The following is a 24918-nucleotide window of genomic DNA, read 5'->3' as shown; positions in this document are numbered from 1 at the left end:
CTTCCCCCCATGGAACTGAATCAACACCAGGCCATGCCCCATCTCCCTGTGGGGCTAGATTGGGACTAGACCACACCCCCTTCTCTTTTCAGGGCTCAATAGGGACCGGGCCACACCCCATTACCCCAGCAGGGCTGGATTGGGGAGGCCAATGCCCCCCTGTGGGGCTAGATATGGGATGGGGCATGCCCCCTGTGGGGCTGGATCAGGCTGGGCTGACATCAGCCCCCCCTCCCCCCCCGCATAGTAGGATGGGACCCCACTGCACCAACCCCTGGCCTTTGGACTGGCCGGACATTGCCCATCTGGCCCACCAGTGAAAAAGGTTAAGCACCACTGTGACAGGGCATAGTTTGTTTGGTGACAACCATTGTAATAGAATGCAAATTTTATATCTTGTATTTCAATGGAAAACTCCAGAACCACAGCAATGTCCACTGCTGAATCCTTATTCTCTGTCTAAACCACATTCATTGAACCCCATCTTCTGTTTTTAATATAAATATCAATTTTGTAATCATAGAAAAGATTCTGGAGAGCAAACCAGTCAGCCTCTGTGCTTTGCTCTCCTTTCTCATGTATGCTAGAAGCTTTTTGGAAGAAGTAGCCTGCTATTCTAGTAATTGAACTCTCTGCTTACCCAAGTGCTTGTGTCCATCCAGTTAAAAAATCTATAATAATTACTACTAGGCTTTACCATGACCACAGTATCATTCATGTTTAATATTATCAACTGCAGCTATTTCTTTGAGATGCACATCTTCTTTCATCTCTCTTTTAATGTGCATGGGGTTATCATAATAGAATTGAACCTCCAAAACACACAGAAAGACTATTGTGCCTAACACCATAGGTTACATCGGATCAATGGGCAGTAGTAATTCTGTTGGTGTGTATCATATTTTTTATTGTCCAGTCAACTTAATTTGGAGTGTTAACATTCCAATTTTCTTTTCTCTCTTTTCATTACTGCTGTACACAGAGTTGCCCAAAAGTTGGAAAGTAACTGAATATATTTGAGATGGGGTGGAGCCTGCAGTCAGTGATAATTATTTAGTTTCAGTGTTTGGCTAAACAGCATGTGAATATCAGTCTGTAGTCTATTATTATGATATATGTTAGCTCTTTATGTTTTTAATGTACTTCACAGGAGGCACATCTAGCCTAATAAGCTGTAAAAGTGTGGGGTTTTATGTGTTGTTTCTCCAGCCATGAAAATTAAATGATCACTGTCACAGGAAACTAAGCAAAACAAAAAACATTTAAAATGCACTTTAGCCTCCTTATGTTATCTGTGATGAATGTAAACTATCCAAACAGAAAACATGGCTTCATTTTAAATTTGAAAATAAATAAATGAAATTTAAAAAAATGTAGGGAAAGGGTTAGAGTACATGCATTGCTCTGTGGCACATTCAGATTATGTGATGTGATTTGTCCTGCAGCTGCTTCAAATTAAGAACAGGTGTAGAAGGCAGATTATGCAAATACTCATATTAATGTAATTGTCAAATTGGTGTGTTTATCATTGTGCTTTTAAAGAGTAGACTGTACTCTTATTTTAAATGTAAATTAGCTTTATTCTTGAGAGCTGCTATTGGATAATGAGCTTATAAATGAAAAATTCCTAGCATATGGTGAAACATTTCTGAAATTTGACATTTTCTTTTCTAACAATTTATTTTATGTATACTGTGAAAAATATTAAACTCTGCTTTATCTTTGGACAAATATAGCAGCAGTATTGTTTTAAAATGTAGCTCATGGACTGTTGAACTCATATTTCCTTTATTTTTCATCTGAGTGCATGAAACCATTAATAAGACAGCTTTTGATCTCCTTCAGCCTTTTACCCCTTATTTCAAAACCCTTGTGGACCTTGTACGTCTGTTGCTTTAAATCCTGAAGAAATACATTTTAGTGAGAAAGATTTTTTTTTGTTTTTGTTAAAAATCACTAGCTTACTTTATAAAACATGGTAGGAGTCAATTAGACATGAAAATGTATTTTTAAAATGTTATAAAATTGATCTGTATAGTACAGTTTATTTCTTTTAAAATTGCTTACCATGTGTTGCTTATATTGTGAACTATGTGGCCTGTACTGCTGAAATTTATAGATGTCTCTGAACTTTGTGCTTGATAGGGCATGTTAATTTCTTTTAAATCACAAAGATCAAATATCATTGGGTAAAAGGAGTAAAATAATGAAGGTTAATATTTGAAACCGATTCTCTTTAATTATAAAATTAATGTATTGAAATAAACCTTCTTGAAAAAAGTTACATGCCATCAAAGTTTGTGCCTATTGGGATTTTATATCATAATGTTCATATCTTTTCCAGTTTAAACCTCCTGCCGCTACACTTAATCATTAATATTTTTGAAGTCTGTTGTAAAAATATCATTTGCTATTATTATTTGTTTATTATGCAGTAAAATGAGTATATTTCATTGAGTATGTCATCCTTACCTTAAGGACTGTGCAATATGCATTGTGCTATAAAGCAAGTGAGCTATGCCAAACAATTAAGAAAATCCCTGCTCTGCAGGGAACAGAATGTAAATGTCCATGATGAACAAAATAAAAACACAGATTAACAGAATCTTTCTATATGGTCTGATCTTAGAACAGGTGAGTTTTTTGAAAGAAGGGAATGGTCTATTTTACTTTTTCTTCCCTTAAGTCCTCTTCACTTCCCAGAGAAAGGAGTGTGCTCTTTGGATATACTATAGCACTGAGAGGCAGCACATTCATTCCTATTCTTCATTCCCAGAACTGCATTTTCTTCTGTGTGCAGCATGTAACTTGTTGAGAATAACCTAAAAGTTTGAAGAACTGATTAAGAGAGTACTGGTGTATGAGAGTCCTTTTCTCTAAATTATCTAACAGGAAAGGCTATAATACATGCAAATATTTTTGTAAACTATATTCTTTTACCGAAATGGTTTGGTAATACATCACGTTTTCTTCAATTGATTATATAGATAACAGTTTTAACTCTCTTGCTGTCTAAAATATCCCTTCCACCACTGAGAAATATGTGTTTTGTTGTTTTTTTAATGTTTGTGTATAATGGAATATCCTATTCTATGGCAAGCTGGAGAAGATAAATCTTTTCTGTAATCTACTCTTAGTACAAATATCTGATGATTATTCACTGCAGTTGTCACTCTGTAATGCAAACAGCATCCATCAGATAAAAAGACAGTCTCTCTATCAATCATTTTCAATTATAGGAATTATTTTATAAGGTGTTATTACAGGATCAATTACTTGCATTCAAAATAAGGTTTGGAGGTGGGGGTTGGCTTTTTTGTTTTTTCTGTTTTTCTATCAGTATAACTTTTTACCTTACTATTCGGTTGTCATTGGAAATATTGTATTTTGATATATTTCATAGTTATGCAGTAAGTCCATGGTATTATCATTCAGCTGCTAGTTATTCTTTCTATGCTAGAAATAGTTTGGGACAGCAAGTGAATTTCTACACAGGAGGTGAAGTAAGTCTTCAGGTTCTCAGCTAATAAGACAACATGACTACATCATCTTTAATGGAACCAGACTGATTTACATCAACTAAGAATCTGGTCCAAGATCTGGTAATCTTGTTAACTTTCTCACAAACTTTTAAGTGAGGATAGTTATTGTGAAATACAATACAAATTCTGAAATCCGTGTTTTATGGGATTCTTTATATATAGGATACCAGAAATTATCTGTTAAAGATGTTCCAGAAATCAAACACATTCATGTAAAAATGTATCCTTGTGAGACTATATTTTGAATACCTCCCTTCCCTCTGACCCCTTGCAAAAAAGTGTAAGGGAAATTAAAGTCACAGTTAACTTTTATTTCATTTTATTAACTCCATCAGTCAATAATATGCTAGTCATTTAATATAGACATATGGAAATCTCCTAGTGGGAAGCATTTACAGTAGGAGGGGGAAAACATTAAAAGATTTTATTTCATTGTGGGAAGGGATTCTTTTTTCCATGAATATTGTACATTTCCTAAAATTTGGGGAAAATTCAGGCTCTAAATATATTAATGGTAGCATATGACTCATAGTTACTTAATCATAGTAGGTTTTGTGGCTGGACTGCTCCTTGGAATTTTATAGCACCAAGCTTTTCTTTTTATTCTTTTCACTGAGGTATGGATGGAAGAGTAAAGGAGAGAAAACCACTCTTGCAGCCCAGAACCCTGTCTTTTCCCAGGGCTTTAAGTAAAAAGAATCTTTCCTTGAGGTAGCCTTCAAAGGGTGTATCTACACATGCAATTAGTGCGACTGAATAAACTCTGGCACAATTTGAGTTGGAGTAAACTAATCCCAGTGTCACTGTCTACACATGCATTTAATCACAGTCATTTGCTCCATCAGATAGTACCTGTATCTGACAGGACTGTCCGATGGCACTGTAAATTAGTATACACTGGCCCAGTTGCCATGCATGTATAGATAGTGATTCATGTATAGTCTACTGCACAGTAAAGCATACATGTAGGTGTACCCAATGATGAGCAAAATGCCACTCTCACTAACTCATAGGAAGAGGCTGCTGAAGAGAAGGGCTTAGTGTTGTATGGTACTACAACTCAAACAAATATCAACAGTCCTGAATGAATATTCTCTGTAGTACTAAATTTCAAGAGCCATATGAGCCGTTTCCATGTTCCAGCAGAGATCCGTGGTGGCTGTGATATCACCAACAGAGTGCATGCTGAGATGACATGCTGCCCTTACCTTTGCTGCAAAAAGTAAGTTTCAATCTATAGAGCCAAATTCTCTGCTGGTGTAACTTCATTAAAATCCAAAGAGCTAGCTGAAAATATGATCCTTATAATCACAGTTTCTAACCATGGCTTACTTTCAAATCATCCCTTCTTACAACCTAATTATCAGCACTTTCTTTTTGCTACATTTCTTTATTAAACCAGAGCATAAGGTCAAAGGTTTTTGCTTGATAGGACATTTTATACTGATTTAACCTCCTTTTTGCTTTTATTCAGTCCAGCTGAGTCTAAGAACATGGCAAAATACCTTAGGATCTCCACCCTTTGCCTTATTAGGGCATCACTATGTTGTCTTCTTAGGGCCTTGTTACACCTTAGGCTGTGAGCTGCACAAATGTTGATCAGTATTAGTGCTAGGTTGGAGCCTGAAGCAGTCGTACCCTTAGTCTAGAAACCTTCTCTGACTGTCCCCTACCTGCACAGCTGTGACTTGCCACTAGGGACCTGGTAAACAGGAACAGGATTAGGCGCTGTAGCTGTGAGTTGCCACTAGAGAGCTGGTGAGCCAGGACAGGCTTCTATCCCTGCTTTATGGGTGGGAGTAAGAGGTCCTGGGATATTGGAGAACTTCAAGTTGGGTGGCATGTCTGAGGGGAGTGGCTACATTTTAATGGAACAGAAGCTGGGCAGTGTGGATCACAGATGATCCTGCCCTGGTGTGGCATAATTTTGCACTGCATAACAAGGGCTTAAAACTACTTTAAGGTATTAATATGCGGACAATCCAAGAGTTAAGAGCTCCAGGAGGTGCCCAAAATTACAGTGCAACAAGGCCCTTCATAGGTTAACTAGGGACAGGCAACCAGGCTACAGTCCTGGGTGCTGATTTAGAGGGGTGTGTAACAGTCTGTGTGCCTTGAGGTCCTCCATTACCCCTGCCCTTGGGTGTCTCTGCCAGGGCACCAAAATTCCCAATTACATGTCTCTTCTGTTACCTTCTGATAGAGGTATTTGTATCGCTGTCTTTTCCATGAGAAAGAAAAAGAAAGTTGTCTCTATGAAAGGTCATGCCGCTGTCACCTTAGACATCAGCCAGCAAAAAACTGTTGTGTAGCAAAAAGATTGCTGTTTGCCTTCTTTGTCCTCAATGATAAATCAAGAGAACTGAAATTGTTATTACAAATTGATGTGCAGGGCAACTTTGCCCATGGTTCACAGGCTAAACTGTCCTGTTTATTCCATTACTTCATAAGAAACTTGCGATAGTAGAAAAATTTAGTTACTTGCATAGGCAACTGGTAGGGGGTGCACAGGGGTACATGTGCCCCCCCAAAGGGGTTGGTGCCCCCCCCAATGGCTGACACTGATGCTGTCAGTAGGGCTGGTGCCCCCTCCCCTGACAGGGCCACCACCATCAGTGGCTTCTGTAGGTGCCGCCCTCCCAGATTCAGGAGGCACCAGTCACTCATGGTTACCTGAGAATTAAAAATGTGCATAGTATTCTAAATTTCTTTCTTTATACAGATGTCCTTTGAAGATATAGAGTGCATTGCTTATTTTTTGTTCCTCATTATTTTTTCCATGCATTTCCAGTCATTTTTCAGTATGTTTTATTTTCTGTTAGTAGGCGTGCAATACTGCAATTTTTTCTTTTTGGGTGGGGGAGGGGGAAAGGGGTGGAAAGCTTAGAATCAAGTGGCTTGTAATAATACCAGATTTTTTAAATTAATTTCCAAATTGTTGAGTATCCAGAAAACTATTTTAGATCAGTGAGAACTGCAGGTCCTTGACACCTCTGAGAATTAGGCCCTTGAGTGCTTCTGAAAATGTGCAGATTTTACTAGTACTAGTGCTCATGTGTTTGTTCCTTAGTTTTCTTTAGATGAACATCTGTTTTAGTTTTCTCATTTCATTATCAGTAAAGTAACATCTATTTTTAAGAGTCTTCTAGGTACCTTGCTAAATCATCCTAAAATTGTGTGGCTTGTTTTGATTTTAACCAAAGTTACAGCTGCAGAGCTGTAAAGCAGTCAGTTTCCCTTATTATGACTAGTTCTACAACTTGTACTGTTTTAAATTGCCTGCAATTAGCATATTTCAACCTTATTTTTAGGTTTAAATTGCAGTGTGAGAGTGTACTCTCCTCTTAGCTAATTAGTGCTATCAAGGAACAGTAGGTTACCTCATTAGTACCATGTGCATTTAATTAAAGAAGAGAAAATTGGAGTTAACCTCATAGTTAATATTTTCACAGAGTGCTACAATGCCAACACCTTCAATTGGAGTCACACCCCTGTGTATCTAATTATGCACTGGTGCCAAATAAGGTTAGCAAGGGTACCATCATGCTGTTGACAAAATAGTTTAGATGAAAACCTGTTTGCTCCTTTCTGATATGAAATTGTAGATTGACCAGTTTATCTGAGTCTATATCTGTTGGGAGCACTAGATATTTTTGTCTCCTTTCCATCTCCCTAACTACCCTCTTCCCTTTGTTCTCACACCCACACCTAGTAATGGAGCGCATAAACGAGCAGGAACATTCTTAGATATTTCATTGCAAATCATCAGTTTTGTGGTCCTTATTATTGTCCTACAAATACTGTAGATACAGCTATTCTTTAGGTAAGGCCACCAATATTGTGCAAACCAATAAATCTATAAAGTGTAATTCCAGATAATTGTTTAAAAGTAAATCGTGTTTAAATATTTCAAATGAGTACTAGTATCTTCTGTCTCTCCAGGGTGCTCAGGTTTGTTTTAATATCTGCCTTGTTCATCAGAATCTCTTTTTTCCCCATCATAAATATAGAACATGGGTAGATTAGTGCTTGATATATACTCTCAGGGGGCATGATCATGTATGGAGATGAGTACCTGCAATTTCCATGTGTTTCAGTAGAAGGTAAGGGTGCTCAGCTCCCTTGATCTGTTTACTGTAATTTTTTTTCATCTTCAGACAAAACAATCTTGAAAAGAATAGTATGACTTAAATAAAAAGTGGTTCTTTGAGTTATTAATTGATCATTTATGTTGCTAAAGATACCTCATGTTCTACTTAATACAGAGACTGTATCTCCGATTATATAAAATGACCTTGAGGTTTGTTTGTATTTTGATTTTGTACTAGAGAGGCAACATGGTGGGCTGGAAGCCTCTAGCCTTATTCTTCCTGTATGGCATTCTGGCAGTGATCCAAGAAGCACTTAAAATTATTTAACTTTAAAGCACATGGGTAATCCTGTCTATGTCAGTTTCAATGGGACTTAAGCATGTGCTTAAATACTTTGCCAAATGGAAATGGGATTACTAATGTGTTTAAGTTTAGCTCTGCTGAATCAGGGCTAGTATGCTCAGCACCTTCCAGGATCAAGTACTTTATGGGTGAGAGTGCAGATAGGATTTATTCTGTGCTGATGACTTCCCATATAGGTTTGGACAGGTCATCTAACACCCCTTTGGGCTGGTGTTCCCATGTATACAATGGGGATGTTAATAATGCCTTCCTGAGAGGGATTTTGAGGATTATTAATCATACTTGAGAAATATAAGGAACTATATAAGTGATAAAATTATTCTGAATAAAATAGATTTAGTGGCTAGCTCTGTGGGATAACAACTGAATGCCAACCAACAGTTTGTTTACAGATACTTTGTGTTCAATAAAATGTTTCAAGAGAATGATAAGATCAAACAATATGATGGAACACTGAAATGAGTAAAATTACATTTGGATAAAATTGGCATGAGAGTAATCAACCTGAAGGCTAGGGCTAGAAATTACACATAAACCAATGTAAGTGACTGGAAACCAGTTCAAATCTGTAACACAACAGAAGTTCAGTGCATATAAACCACTTTCAAAATGGCTAAAACTAATTTAAGGTAAACCTGAATGGATATAGTACCAAACTTAACTGATTTAGGTTAAAACAGTTTATTGAACTTGTGTCCCAGATCCTCTCTAGATTCAAGCTAACTCACAGTCCCCCAGCATCCCAGGAAGCTTTGCACGGCCCCCTCAAACCCTCCCTCCTCCCCCATGCACACATACTGGGTGGGCAGCCTAGCCTTGGCCCAAACTGTCTGCTCCAGCTGAACAGGGAGGCATTCTCTAGTGCCCCTCAGTTACTGGGAAGGGCCACTGTAGGCCTGTGGCTCATTTTCAGAATCAAAAGTGAATGTCTGTTCACTTGCTTATTGGTTCAGTCTATGCAGTTTAGAGTAACCTGTGAAGATTGAATCGATTCAGTCTCGGGATTTTTGACTGTTTGTACTTAGCCCAAGTATTGAACCTGTATTTGTGTTGCATACACCTGTTATAAATAATGCTGAATTAGAGAATGGGTCAGTTTTACAATTCTTTTCTGCCTGAGTAGTTTTGTCCATTGTTCTCGATTCTTAAAAGTATACCATGCAATTAAGATGAAAAAACAAACAAACAAACAAAACCCCCAAACACCCCAAACCTTTAATTTTCCTGACATTGGAACCTTCACAGTTGTTTTTATTTTTTAAATCCAGAATATCGGGTTCTTACATCTATATATTTTCTGGAAGACCGCAGTAAGATTTTTGGAATATATAGATGGTTAAGACTTGAATCTGTAACATGACTTGTACTTCTTTCTGTGAACAACAGAGGGACATGGATGTTTGTGAAGAATGGTGGGAGTTGCAACTAGTTAGAGAGCTGTGATATTATTTTTCCTCAAATGAACTTCCTCTATAAGGAGGACCATGAGAGGGAAATGTATTTAAAAAAACAACTTTGAAATAGATTCTGTTGATCATAAGGAAGCAGCCAAATGATTTTTCTGTTAGTTCATCTTCAGGTTTCAAGTCTGAGCAAATCCAGGGTCTGGGTCTTGTCAGTGAAGTAAGTTTGATACATTATGTTATTATTATATGTGGGTATTCTGGAATCAAAGGTTGAGATAGATAGATAGATAGATAGATAGATAGATAGATAGATAGATAGATATCAACATGTAAAGAATTTACAGATCAACCTAGTAAGTGAGAAATGTAAACTTTTTTATAGTTTTGTTTCATATTTTTTTTATATCTGCATAACTAAATATTAGGAAGAACTTGAGTGGCTAATTAAGGAAGCAAGATGATTTATTGTAATCTCTTTGCAAACTGCCTTTTGTAGGAGTGAAACCCTGTTTATACAAGAGCTACAGTTTTTAAATAATTGCTTTAGATTTCTGTTTTCTGTGAAAAATACTTTGTTATACTCAGGTCTTTTCCCAGCTACCCTAATGGTTAATCATCATTCTGTAGTGGAAAAGTAGTGCTCCACAGGAGCAAGTTGAAAAGTTTGGGGTCTATTTTTTTTCTTCTTTGTTGTTGTTGTATGTTTTCATCTTCTAATGATACCATTAACTAAAACTAGTTACAGTATATCCCTAATTTACTGTCTGATCTTGCAGTCCTTTCATCTACAAATGACTTCAACACTAGAGTGGGAGTCACATATGCACAACGGTAGGGTCAAGTTCTTTATTTTAGTTCTGTAAGTACTATTTGAAGGCAGTTTCTGGTCACGTGGCATACCAAACAATACTATGAATCCATTTTATTGTTCTTAGTAACTTTGGTGCAAGTTGTCACTGGCAGAATACTGATTTGGTACTTTGTTGCAAAGACTATGAATCACACTCTATATGGAAAATTGACTTGTGACCAATGAAGAGTTTAAAACAATTTCTAGATGGGCTGAGTAATAGTCTAATTAGTGCCTTAAAGAGATACTATACTAAAAAACAAGAAAAAGATACAAATTCTTAATTTTTAAATAAAAATGTATACCAGCATATGTGAGGTGTGAGGAGTTGAATGGGGAGATGGCTTATACACCAGTATTTCATAATTATGTACACTAATTATCTTTGCTATATGCTCTGTCCTGCCTTAATATCTAAATTACGTTATGTTCTTACAGAGCTCTAGTTTCTAGATGTGGTCTCTTTCCTTGAATTTCATTTGCAGTATTAATTTTCTCAAAACATGTTTTTAAAAAATAACTCTTTTCTTAATAATTTTACAGTTGCATGCAATTAATTACTGTATTTTAGATAGTCAAGCATTTCAGTATATTCCTAGATGTGTAAAAAAAAAAATAGTTATAGGTCACGTGTCATGAATTAAAAGAAGCATACTACACACAATACTGTTGGTATGTGGTAATTTAATGGAAAATATGGTTGATCATGTGAAGCACATCCCTGAGATAGAAGGTGACACACTGAAAATAGGGAAAAGAGATCCATTTTTATTACTAGATGCATGACGAACAGATCCAAGGAGGTGATACTCCCCCTCTATCGGGCGCTGGTCAGACCGCAGTTGGAATACTGCCTGCAGTTTTGGGCACCACACTTCAAGGGGGATGTGGATAACCTGGAGAGGGTCCAGAGAAGGGCCACTCGTATGGTTAAGGGCTTGCGGGCCAAGCCCTATGAGGAGAGACTGGGGCACCTGGACCTCTTCAGCCTCCGCAAGAGAAGGTTGAGAGGCGACCTTGTGGCTGCCTTTAAGTTCATCACGGGGGCACAGAAGGGAATTGGTGAGGTTTTATTCACGAAGGCGCCCCCGGGGGCTACAAGAAATAATGGCCACAAGCTAGCAGAGAGCAGATTTAGACTAGACATTAGGAAGAACTTCTTCACAGCTCGAGTGGCCAAGGTCTGGAACGGGCTCCCAAGGGAGGTGGTGCTCTCCCCTACCCTGGGGGTCTTCAAGAGGAGGTTAGATAGGCATCTAGCTGAGGTCATCTGAACCCAGCACTCTTTCCTGCCTATGCAGGGGGTCAGACTCGATTATCTATTGAGGTCCCTTCTGACCCTAGCATCTATGAATCTATATGCCTGGAAATGTTGCAATAGTAAGAATATCATTGAATATTAAGAACCACTTTAATCCTTACTGGTTTTAGAACAGTTTTGTTTGCCTTTGCTCACGAAAATATAAAATTTAAAGATTATTACTAATGTTATTTGGGGGGACTTTATTAAGGAAAGGGCAATTCTAGTTGTTATACACTACAGCAGTTCTATAATAAATGTACACTGACTCTTCAATATGTACATTACACAGTGCAAATCTTTCATTTTTTTAATAATTAAAATTAAGTAAATAATATGGGGTTAAATGTCCACATGCTAGAATTCAAGGTATTTGACTATTTTTGCAATTCTAGAATTTCATTTTGGGACATGTCCCTTATGTCCAAATCTTTCCACAGAAAGAATACCTAAGTACCTGAAACCTGCAACTAAAGTGAATTACAATACAATACAGGAAAAGGGAGCTTTAAACAACTTTTAATGTATTTCTTCTAGTCCTATGTAACGGAGTTTCAGAGAGGAAAAAACCATACATGGTCCTCACTTAGTGTAAATCTAACAAATCCATTGTGTTTATTTAAGTAAATTTAAACAATTTGGGAATTGAAAGAGGTTCAAGAAGCATGTTCTAATTAAATGAATCTAAAGGAGTAGCTATAACAAAAAATTATTTAAAAAATCTTAATCATGAAATGCTGCAAATAAATAAGGTATAATGCAATACAGATAATGCATAACAAAATTATGGTCACAGGTAATAACATTCTCATAAAACCTAAAAGAATGAAAGTATTATAACACTTGAAACAGGAGGATGGTAATACCTAAACTTACTGTATTCTAAAAAGCTTAAGAATCACTGTCTATAAGTCGTCAGCCTGCTAGGGACAATCATAGTCAAGTCTCAGAAATTAAGTCCTGAAAAAGCAAGAGTTCCATTGTACCTTCAAATGAGATCCTCTATATGAACTGGAGCTAGAGGAATCCTGGTTTAGATAAATATCCCAGTTGTATCCTCTCATCCCAATCAAGGCATATGTAGCTGCTAAATAAAGAATAATACAGATGCGGTTAGGCTATGCCTAAAATGTCCCTGTGGCCAAATTGAAGCTTGGTGGTCTAAAAGTGCCAGTCTAAATATAAGTGGCCTAGAACTGACCTAATTACCTGAAAGCTGACCTTATCCAACTTCTGAAGTTTTCTCACCTGTGACGCAGTTCCTTTAATACTGCTTCCCTTAGTTTTCCTTCTTAGTGGGGCTGTGTGAAACTTCTGGTGGTGATTAGATTCAGAGGAGATTTGGCCCCATTCAGTGGCTGAATCTAAGAATCCGCCTCGAATCAGGGGACCAATTAAAGGGTCAAAATCTATTCAAAGCTCTCCGAATCTTCGGAAAAGATTCAGAGTGTTGATGATTCAGAGAGTCCCCGGTGGCTGCAGCAGAGAGCTGCAGCTGGATCCAGAACTATTAAGTACTAGGAGCGGGGGAAGGGGCACTGGGGGAGGGGACCATGGGGGACCCCTGCCAACCCCCATCCCCTGCCTGCTTCCCCAGTCCCCCTTACCCCCAACTGCTCCCCCAGCCCCCCCCATACCTGACCCACCCACCCCAGCTCCAGGCCCTTTAAAGAAAAGAACCAGTGCCCCCTGGATACTGCCAGGTGGGGGGTGATCCCTGCTGCCCCCTCACTGCCCCACTCTGCATGGGGGGGGCTCTGCACAAGCCCCCACAACCCTCTCTCACTCTCCCAGTGCCCCCATGACTGTCCCACCCGCCAGAGCTCCAGCCCTTTAAGAAAAAAAACTTTAAGAGAAAAGCCCTGGGACTCACTGCTCCTGCAGCAGCCTCAGGGCTTCAGAGAGCTCATGGAAGAGCCCCGCACATGGTGCAGGGCAGTGGGGGGCAGCAGGGATCACCCCTCACTGGCAAGAGCTGGTGGGTCCTGAGGTTTTCTTATTTTTTTTTCTTTAAAGGGCCAGAGCCATGGTGGGTGGAGCATCTGTGGGCAGGGCTGGGACAGCGGAGGGGAGGTTAGGGGGCTCATACAGAGCCCCCCATGCAGCGTGGGGCAGTGGGGGCAGCAGGGATCACCACCCCCCCCGCCTGGCAGCACCCGCTGAGTCAGGGCTTTTTTTTTCCAAGTGCCGGGAGTTGGGGCAGGCAGGGCAGCCATTGCCAGGCTGGGGGAGATGGGCCTGGCTGATTCGGAGATTCAGCCGAATCGATTCAGGACAGTGATTCAAATCACCAAATTTAATCACTGTCCCCCAAATTGGCTGAATCCAAATCCAAACCGAATACTAGCCGCTTCACGCAGGCCTCCTTCTTAGCCTGATTCGTACTAACTTGGCTTAGCTTAAACTTGCCTACCCCTATAAAGCATCCTCAGCCCTACTAAAGACTCCATGGCCCAATATTTATAATATTTTATGTATATTCATTTATGGAGCATACCAATGATTTGAAGACAAAGATAGGTTGAATGTTGTTCTTTAATAATAAACATTGTATTATTATTATTGTTGTAGCTGATTTGTATTAATATAGTGTTTGAAAGTTGCTTGTAGTATGGTCCTGGTGGCAGTTATCCTCTGTAAAGGAATCAAGTACAGCATAAACAGTACCAGTCAAAGTTACAGTGCGCTAAGGATGTGCCTGAACCTGAGCTGCATGGCCATCTCTAGTAGTGAAGTAACATTATATATAGCTGATATTTCCATTTAAATCTTGGCCTCTCTTTATTGCCAGCAAGGTGGCCATTAATTTTGATGGTTTGGTTAAATGTTTACTAGTAAATAAGATCAACAAATATTAATTAACTATAACGAAATACTGTATTGTGTATTGCTTAATACAAATTACTAGAAGTACTATTATATATAAATTGAAAAGAGTAAGTGGAAGAGAGTTATCACAGGAGTTGAAAAGCTAACTTGATTTTTTTAAAGAGTGTGATAAAGAGAAATTGTACATAATGTAATGTAGATTTTCATGAATGGGACATTAAATTGTTGCTGTTGTAGATGAGGTTCTGAATATCTTATTGTGCTTTGTTTTAGTAACAAGGTAAACCATTTGCTTATGTGCAGCATTAACAGATTAAACATAATCATTTGTACTGCTAGCTCAATTAAAATTCAGCTTTGTGTTTACTTTAAAATGTATTGTTGAACAGGCTGATAACGGTACAGTACACATAGGGGTACATGTAAAGCTACATACCTCCTGTTGACTTTAATGGGAGTTTTATGGCTAAATCTCCATGCAGTACTTTGAAAGTGTTCCCCATAGAGTTAGGAAAGCCAATATATTAAAATTGGTTTAGATCGTAAGCACAGGGTGTTTTATACATCCCAGCTTAAAAGGCAGTATGTTTTAATAGCAAAATAAGGAAGAATTTTCTTGTAATAACATTGAACCTGATCTTCAGTTGGTCTAAATCTGAAGCACTGCTTACAGTGAGATATGCTGATTTCTACTTGCTGAGGAGTTAAGTCCAAATTGAGTATTTTAATATTGGTAAGGTTGTAAAATAAACTAAAACATAGGATTAATCAGGAGTTAAGTTTATATAGACATGTACAACATACTTAAATACTATAGGATTTGTTTGTCACAGCATTGATTTTGTTAATAAATGGCTTATTCTCATCTACTAAAGTGAAAGGAGAAGGTGTTCATTTTCCTGTTAATATTTTATTATGACACATCTTGACTCTTTAAAAGGTTTGCAATACTGCGAATATATTGTGAACAACACTTCTCATGATTAACTGCTAATTTTCAAACAAAATATCCTGCCAGTTTAATATGTTTCCAAATCACTGTGTACCGTGATCCAAATTGAAGACTAGATCCAATTTGGTAAGCTAGGCACCTAAGTGGGATTCAGGTGGAATCTGTACATCTATGTTCAATAGAATAACCCTGCACTGGCAAACTTATTAGGTGCCTAATTTATTTGGCAAACGTCCCAAGGTACCTAAACTTGAGCTTCTACTCATGCTTGGAAGTGATTCAGTCTAAGTACTTGTGCACCAATTCTACCTTAAGCTTCACTGTGTTTCACAGTGGAGGTGGGGAGAACCTAAACTCCATAAAAGAGCGTGGTCTATCAGGCATACTAAGTGCATGGCTAACGGTCACTGACAGAATTGAATTTGGTACATGTAACAGCACCCATATGTCGTGTACAGTCATTCACTGAAGGAGGAGGTGGCATAATAGGCTTGATCTTAGACCACTCCTGAGGAAAGTGGGAGAGTTCAATTATATACCTTCTTGAGACTGAGAAGATTCAAACATACATCTCCCACTTTCCAGGATACATATGGGAAAATGGTCTGGGTAGTGGGACCATCTAGCTATCCTGCTAAAGAAGGTAGGCCTCTGTATAGCCAAGAAACTCTCCTCTATAGACTGACTGTTATGGTATCCTTCTGGGTGAAGGGGGACCTGCACTCTCATCCATCCTATCAGGTTATTTTTAAACTAGACTGCCTAATATAAACTGTACAAATAGTTTTAGGATTAGGGACCAGAAACCTGATTTTCTCCCCTTCCCTCATAATTGGGTCAGAGTCACAAAGCCTTTCTTGCTTGTTTTCCATTTAGGATTTCCTTCTTTCTTGCTCAATTGTCTACCTTAGAGTAGTGGTCTTCAACCTGTGGTCCACGGTCCCCTGGGGGTTTGCAGACTATGTCTAAGGGGTTTGCAAAAGGTATCAATAAAAATATGTGAATACCCTCACTTACCATTCAAAGAGGTCTACAACTCCATTTGAATTTTTTTAGGGGTCCACAAATGAAAACTACTGCCTTGAAGTCATAGTGGAGTAAGGCTAAATGGAACCTCCATAGGTCATCATATCCAGTCCCCTGCCTGAGGCAGGATCATCCTTATACAAACCAGCCCACACAGCTATAATCTAAACTCTATATGAGACTACCCTCATCTGTGATATAACATAGACCTAACACCCTATCCTGCTACAGCTAAAGCAGAGGAACCACAGCAGCCAATGTCCTGCTTGTATAAAATGTTGTTAATATTTGCTTAAGCGATCTTGGGCAGAAGGCCACACCCCTGCTATAGAGGAAGTAACTCCCTTCCCCCCCCCCCCTGTAGTCCATACCTGTCTGACCATAGAGTAAAATTCCTTCCAAACCTCAAATTTGGTGATTTGATCTGACCCTGAGCAAAGGGGCAAGACCCTCTAGCCACAAACCTCTGGCTTTGTTCCTAATAATAGAATCAGCACACCACAGTTGAAGTCCCCAGCCTTAGCTGTAGCCAAAACCCAATGCCTCTGGGGAGGCTTAAGAACACCCTAATACATATGGCAGAAAAGCAGGGAGGGGTGGGACAGAAGCAATTAGCAAAGCCCAGAAGCATGGGAAATCCCCATGGTAGAAAATAGGCATAGCTGTGCCTACATCATCAGCTACCAGTGGCTATCCAGTCTCTTATTGAACACCTCCAGTGATGGAGAGTCCACAGCTTACCTAGTCAGTCTATCCCACTGCCTCACTATTCTCACTATTTTCCAGATATCCAATTTAAATATACTTTGCTGCAACTAAGGTAAGGTACAAATTTGTCAGTAAGGTACAAATTCTTGATTTTAAAAAAGCTGACTTCAATAAGCTAAAGACTTTACTGAGTAATGTGCTACAAGATCACAGACAACAGGAAAAGAGTGTGAATGAAGAGTAGTCGTTCTTCAAGGGATACGACCCTTGGTGCACAGAAGTTGTCCATACCTGTACACAAAAAAGGTGGCACAGGGGTCAGGAAGCCATCTTGGTTCAATAGGGAAGTCGCAGATCTTCTGAAAAAGAAAAGGGAGGCTTACAAACAATGAAAGCTAGGAATACGCCCCAAGGAAAACTACATAAGATTGGCCCATATCTGTAGGGGATAGATTAGAAAAGGAAAGGCAGTGACTGAATTCAGGTTAGCAGCTGAAATCAGGGACATTAAGAAGCCTTTCTATAGGTATGTACATAACAGGAATAAAACCAGTGTAAACGTGGGACCACTGCTCAATGCATCTGGACATCTGATTTCATAGATTTCATAGACATTAAGGCTTGAAGGGACCTCACAAGATGACTGGGTCCAGCCCCCTGCCCAAGGGGCAGGAAGTCACCTGGGGTCAAATGAACCCAGCAAGATGGGCATCCAAGTGTTCCTTTAAAGTGTCCAAAGTAAGTGCATGCACCACTTTTGCGGGAGTCTATTCCAGCCCTGGGGTCGCAGACAGTAAAGAAGTTTATCCTTATGTCCAGCCTAAAATGGTCTTCCAGGACTTTGTGGCCATTGGACCTTGTCTTCCCTTGGGTTGCTGTGGTGAACAGATGTTTCCCCAGTTCCTGATGCACCCCCCATATGTACTTACAGGCTGCCACCAAGTCACCCCTGAGCCTATGCTTTTCCAGGCTGAAGAGTCTCATGGTGCTTAGCCTCTCCTCATAAGGCCTGTTCTCTTGTCCTCTAATCATGCACGTGACTCTCCTCTGGACTCTTTCAAGCTTCTCCACATCCTTTCTGAATTTTGGGGCTCAGAATTGGATACGGTATTCCAGCTGCGGCCTCACCAAGGCCGAGTAAAGTGGGAGGCTGACTTCCTAGGTCTTGCTTGAGATGCATCAATAGATGCAAGCCAGAGTTTTGTTTGCCTTGCCCACTGCGGCATCACACTGGTGGCTTATGTTCATTTTGTCGCCTGTCACGACCCCCAAGTCCCTTTCAGTCATGGTCCTAGTGAGTGTAGCGCTGCTGAGCCTATAAGTGTGATGTGGGTTTTTTCTCTCAAGGTGGAACACCTTGCATTTCTACATATTGAATGCCGTAAGGTTTTCGTCCGCCTACCTTGCAAGCCTGTCCAGGTCAGTGTGGATCACCAGCCTATCCTCAAGTGTGGATACGCTTTCCCAAAGTTTGGTGTCATCAGTGAACTTGGCCAGTCTGCTTCTGACACCAGTGTCCAGATTGTTTATAAAGACATTAAGGAGTACAGGCCCGAGATTGGAGCCTTGGGAAACACCACTGGTCACTGAGTGCCATGTTGATTCAGTTCCGTGAACTACCACTCTGGGTCCAACCTCGGAGCCAGTTCCCCAGCCATTGGTGTAGTGGGGGCTGCAGTTCCATGAGGACAGCATGGGACACCAGGTCAAAGGCTTTTTTTAAAGTCCAAATATATGATATCAACCTCTTCCCTTTTGTCCAGGTGATATGTCACCTGGTCATAGAAGGAAATGAGATTGGTCAGGCAAGACCTACCTGCAACAAACCCATGCTGGCTATCCCTCGGAATGTTGCCTTCTGTTAGCCTGTCAAGAATGGTTTCGCTGATAATTTTTTCATAGATCTTTGCAGGGATTGAGGTCAATCTGATTGGCCTGCAGTTTCCCAGATCTTCTTTCCTCCCTTTCTTGAAGATAGGCACCATATTGGCCCCCTTCCAATCTTCAGGTACCTTACCCAAGTGGTATGAGTTCTTGAATATCCTCACCATTGGACACACTGTGATGTCAGCCAGTTCCTTTATCACTGTTGTGTGCATTCCATCTGGGCCAGCTTATTTGTGGATGTCCAGCCTCTCAAGGTGTTCCCTCACAAGATCTATGCTAATGATGGGTGTATGTTTGCCCTTTTCCTGGTAATCCTGCATCTTGTCAGGCAGGGTGATCCCCTTGGGCTGGTGGAAGACCAATGCAAAGTAATCATTAAGGAGATTGCCTTTTTCCTGGGTGTTGGTTATCAGCTGCCCCATTTGGTTTAGCAAGTGTCCAATGTTGCCCTTGTTTTGTTTTGTTTTTCTGACTTCCCACGTATCTGAAAAAGGACTTTTTATTGCCCCTGATCACTGACACCAAGGAGAAAAATTAACTCCTGAACAAGTACTTCATGTCTGTATTCCACGAATCTAAGAGTGATAGCCTGCTGAATGCAAATATGACACAGTAATCTTCCCACTTTACTCGGGCTTTATTAGGCTGCAGCTGGAGTACTGCATCCATTTCTGGACTCCACACTTTAAATGATGTGGAGAAGCTTGAGAGTCCAGAGGAGAGCCATGCACATGATTAGAGGTCAAGAGAACAGGCCTTATGAGGAGAGGCTGAGAGGCATGGGACTCTTCAGCCTGGAAAAGCGAAGTCTCAGGAGTGACTTAGTAGTAGCCTATAAGTATATAAGGGGTATGCCTCAGGAACTGGAAGAGCATTTGCTCACCAGGGCACTCCAAGGGAAAATAAGGTCTAATGGTCACAAACTGCTGGAAGATGGTTGTAGACTGGACATAAGGAAAAATGTCTTTACCATCTGAGTCTCCAGAGTCTGGAATAGACTTCCTCCAGAAATGGTGCAAGAACCTACTCTGGATACCTTTAAGAAATGCTTGGATGCTTATCTTGCTGGGGTCATATGACCCCAAATGACTTTGTGACCCTTGGGCAAGAGGAAATAGTCACAGTAGGGATGGTCACCTGCCAACAGTCAATGTAGAGCTGGTGAAAGAACAGCTAGAGAGGCTGGATATTTATAAGTCAGCAGGACTGGATTAACTCCACCTGAGAGCACTGAACAAACTAGCCAAATTCATTGCAGGACATCTTTAAGAATTTGTGTCACTCAGGATAAGTCCCAGAAGACTGGAAGTGTGCCAGTGTTGTGCCCATCTTCAAGCAGGGGAGGAGAGAAGACCCAGGAAACTACAGGCAAATCAGCCTGACCTCAATGCCAGGAAAAATCCTTGAAACATTTCTCAAGGAGGCCATATATGATAAGCTAGTAGAAGGCAAAATTTTGAATAACAGCCAGCATGGTTTTGTCATGGGTAGGTCATGTTTGACTAATCTCATCTCCTTCTACAACCAGGTTACTACTGCCTGGATGAGGGAGATGAGGTCAACATCATTTACTTGGACTTTAGGAAGGCCTTGGACTTGGTGTCCCATAAAACTCTCAAGGTAAAACTAAGGGACTATGAGCTCAAGATTTCAATGATCAGATGGATGGGAAACTGGCTGTGGGGTCAGACCCAGGGAGTACTAATTGACGAATCTGTGTCAACCTGGTGGAAGTTAGCCAGTGGGGTCTCCCAGGGTCAGTACTTAGACCAGTACTTTTCAACACCTTCATCAATGTTCTGGATGTGGGGGTGAAAATCACGCTGGCAAAGTTTGCCAATGACACTAAGCTGTAGGCAAGTATGGCCACACGTCAGTGTAGGCTGACGATCCAGGTGGACCTAGACAGATTAGTTAGGTGGGCGGACCAGGATCAGATGCTGTTCAATACTGAGAATTGTAAAGTGCTCCATCTGGGGCCGAAAAATCTGCAATAAACTTACAGGCTTGATACTGCTATGCTAGCTAGCACCACATCTGAAAGGGACTTGGGGGTCATAATTAAGCATAAAATGAATATGAGCCACCAGTGGGATGCTACAGTTAGCAGAGCAAACAATATGCTGGCATGTATCAACTGATGCATCTCAAGTAAAACTATAGAAATTATTCTTCTGCTCTACTCAGCATTGATGAGGCTGCAGCTGGAGTACTGCATCCAGTTTTGGGCAGCACGTCATGAAAGATGTGGAGAAGCTTGAGCAAGCCCAGAGAAATTCTACTCATATGATTAGAGGCCTGAAAAGCAAGTCATACGAGGAAAGGCTGACAGATATGGGACTGTTCAGCCTAGAAAAGAGACTTTGGGGAAATTTGGTGGTGCTTTCAAATATATCAGGGGTGAGTATCAGGGACTAGGCAAACAACTATTCACCAAAGTGCCTCAGGAGCAATGGTCATAAACCCCTAGAAGAAGGTTTCAGACTAGATATAAGGAAAAACTTCTTCATGGTTCATGTGACCAGACTTTGGAATAGACTCGCAGTGGGGGTTGTGCAAGCACCTACCCTGGAGATCTTCAAAAAGAGAGTGGACGCACACCTTGCTGCTGTGGTTATTTGGCCCCCAGCAGTCTTTCTTGCCCAGAGCAGGGTGGGGTGGGGTGGACCTGATGATCTCACAAGTTCCTTTCCAGCCCTAAACTTCTGTGAATCTGTAAACTTCAAGTCATTGGTCCTGAAGTCTTCTCTGCAGCAAGAGAGAAAAGGTGCTTTCCCTCTTCTTTATGGCAGCCCTTATGTAGTCTGCAGTTCTCCAATTTGTTTATGAGAGGGTCATGTGGGACATTGTCAAAAGCTTTGCTGAAGTCCAGATACACTATATCCACAGCATCCCCTTCATCCACTCAAGTAGTTTTTTTGTCAAAGGAGATCAGGTTTATTTGACACAATTTTTTTTTTCATAAATCTATGCTGGCTTCTTACAATCAGCCTTTCCTTCTCTAGATGCTTCAAAATTGCCTTCCTTCGGATATGCTCCAGCTACTTCCCAGTTATTGAGAGGAGGCTAACTGGTCTTTAGTTCCCCCAATCCTCCACCTTGCCTTTTTTAAAGGGCACTATGTTGGCCCTTTTCCAGTCCTCTCATACCTGGCCCATCTCCCATGACTTCATGAAGATCATTGCCACCAGTCCTCTACCAGTTCCTTCAGGACCCTGGGATGAACCTCATCCTCTCTTGCTTGCTTGATTTCATTCAGACCGAATAAACATTCTGTGACTCTTCCTTTTGTTATTTCCTCCCTCAGCTTGCCCCCTTTCTTATCCAATAATCCCTACTAGGTGGCAGCTTAATTTGGCAAAGTATCTGTTGAGTAGCTTTGTCCTCTTTGTATCTTTGGTTAGTTCCCTCAGCTTGTTAACAGAGGACCTACAGCTTCCTTGGTCCTTCTTTTCTGGTCAACATGCTTATTGAGCCTCCTCTTGTTGTCCTTAACCTCCTTTACCAGGTGCAGCTTGTTCTTTATCTTTGCCTTCCTGATTTTATCCCTGAAGGCTCTTGCAATTTCCTGATATGCTTCTTTGGTGACCTGCCCATTCTTACATTGCTAGTATGCTTTCCTCTTGTATTTGAGGCATTTTACAAGCTTCTTGTGCAGCCACATTGGTTCTCTTGCCATTCTTCTTGTGCTTCCATCATGTTGGGACAGTTTCTTGTTGGGCTTCCAACACTATGCCCCTTAGAACTTCCCAGTCCTCCTGGGCACCTTTATCGTTCAATCTATCTTCCCATGAGAACATGCCTATGAGCTCCTTGATTCAGATTAAGTCCACCTTTTTTAAATCTAGCTTCCTAATTTTGCTGACCTCATGCTTTCCATGTCTCAGGAGCTGGAATTCTATCATATTGTGATTTTAGATTTTAAACTTCATTGCAGAACAACAAGGAAGATTTTTTTACCTCCCTGCCTCCCATATGACACCTTCAGGGAAGGAATTCTACCTGATCAACACATGAAAGAGCTACTCAGCACAGCTCACAAAGACACTCTCATGAACCCAGAGGAACAGACTTCCATCTTCAGCTCCCTCTGTGCAAAAATAAAGTTATTTCCTACCTATGGGGACTTTTTACCATCTTGTACCATCTACACTTTTCCCAGAGCTTGACAAAGGGACTTTGATCCCGAAAGCTTGCAGAAAAGGACAGTTTTCTTGCCATTTTCCAGTTGGTCTAATAAAAGGTATCATTTTGGAACCAAGAGTTCTAGTTTTTTGTATATCATATTGTGATTGCTTTCTCCCAATTTACCCATCACCTTCACATCTTCAATTCTTCCCTGTTGGTCAGGACAAGATCCAAGATGGATGATTCCCTAGTTATATCCTCCACTTCCTCGAAGAGAAAGTTGCCCTCCATACAAGTTAGGAACCAGCTTGACATTTTAAGTTTGGCTGAGTTGTTCTTCCAGCAGATGGCTGGAAAACTGAAGTCTCCCATCAGTACCATCCCCTAGCTTTTGCATAGATTTGTCACCTGCTTGAAGAATGCTTCATCCACCTCCTCTTCCTGATTAGGTGCCCTGTAATAAACCCCCACCATTACATCAGTGCCACATCCTTCACCTTCCATCTACACCCAAATGCATTCTGCTTTGCCATCTTCTTCCTCCTGAACCAGGGAACAAGTATGTATGTTTTTGACATACAAGGCAACACCACCAACTTTTCTCCCAATCCTGTCCTTCTGAAACAGAGTATAACCTTCAAAATTTGCATTCCAATCTTAAGAGCTGTCCCACCAAATATTGGTGATGCCAGCCAGATCACAGTTCTTATCACAGGCTTCAGCTTCCAGTTCATCTTGTTTATTTCCCTTGCTTCTCATATTTGTAAACATGCATCAGATACATTTTGCCTTTTGACCTCCTTGCTTCCTTTTAGTGCCACTTCTTGCTGTCCTGGAGCTCTCTGGGCCTTTCTCAGAGATGAGCTGCTTCTTCGAGTCCTTTCCCCTTTGGACTGGCTTTTCTGTTGCTGGTGGGTTTTGATCATCATCCTCCATGAAACTTAGTTTAAAGCTGTCCTTACTAGGTTGGCCAGACGAGGCCCAAAGATGCTCTTCCCCATTCTGATCAGGTGGATCCCCTCTCTTGAATAGCAGTTCTCTTCACAAGAACATCCACCCATTTTGAAGGACAGGAAGGAAGGATAGTGCTGCCACCTTGACAGTTCCATACTTTGATTTGGCCACTCTCCTAGGAGACTAGCAGTGTGGCTTGGAAACTCCTCAGGTTCGTGGGGAGCAGGTGGTCTAGAACTTATGTTTCCCACTTCCTAAATGAGTACTCTAACTTATGAGGCTGTTACACAAAAGGTAGGAATTGGCATTTCCTATAGACTTGCTTCATGTATCTTCTGGCATCTGTATGCTCTTTGAATTGCCCTTTCAGAAGCAGGCACTTAACTGTGTATCATCCTTTGAAGGTACCTAACCCTGTTTCTTTCATTCACCCGTCTAATTGACTGAATAAAGCCTAAGCATATAGCCCTGTTTCTTTAAATCATTCTTCTCTCTAACATTTAGGGATTGTGCTGCCTCAATGGCTGAATACACACGTTCAGATAACTTGGAAGAATTCTCCCAAAGTTTATTCTCCTGGTAGAAAATCCTGCCCAGAGCTGTGGGTACAGACATTCAAGTACTGAGGCCCTGAAGATTGGAAAGCTTGCAGTGCTGACACTCTGCAGCAAGGAGTGGGGGGAGTCCTGTGCATACATCTCAGTGTGCTTGCAGGCTTCTTTAGTCTGCCAGGCAACAGATGGCAGCAGTGCATAGGGCAGGCATGATTAGACTGACCCAGACTTCCCAGCACAATGTGTGGATTATGAAGAGGGTATGTTCTGTTCCCTGCTGGAACAGTCACTCTCCCAGGAGAAACTGAATGTTTGTACAAGGCCGGCA

The 24918-nt window shown here is 40.7% G+C and overlaps 1 protein-coding gene across 25 annotated transcripts in view; it reads left to right on the top strand.

The window, feature by feature from the left end:
- FOXP2 (forkhead box P2) overlaps positions 1-24918 on the top strand; it is a 686563-nt gene that overhangs the window by 541710 nt on the left and 119935 nt on the right. The window contains exon 1 of one of the 25 annotated variants that reach the window (XM_059725979.1): positions 4681-4764. The exons of the other annotated variants lie outside the window; for them this stretch is intronic. Coding sequence (XP_059581962.1) covers positions 4738-4764 — 27 coding nt within the window. The 5' untranslated portion in view covers positions 4681-4737. Of the gene's footprint in view, positions 1-4680; positions 4765-24918 lie in introns of those variants that run through there. 25 annotated transcript variants of the gene reach the window in all.

Source organism: Alligator mississippiensis, chromosome 4, assembly GCF_030867095.1.
Source record: "Alligator mississippiensis isolate rAllMis1 chromosome 4, rAllMis1, whole genome shotgun sequence".
In the NCBI taxonomy this organism is placed as follows: domain Eukaryota; kingdom Metazoa; phylum Chordata; order Crocodylia; family Alligatoridae; genus Alligator; species Alligator mississippiensis.
The sequence above is the reverse complement of the archived record's forward strand: the minus strand, read 5'-3'. Positions and strand labels throughout refer to the sequence as shown.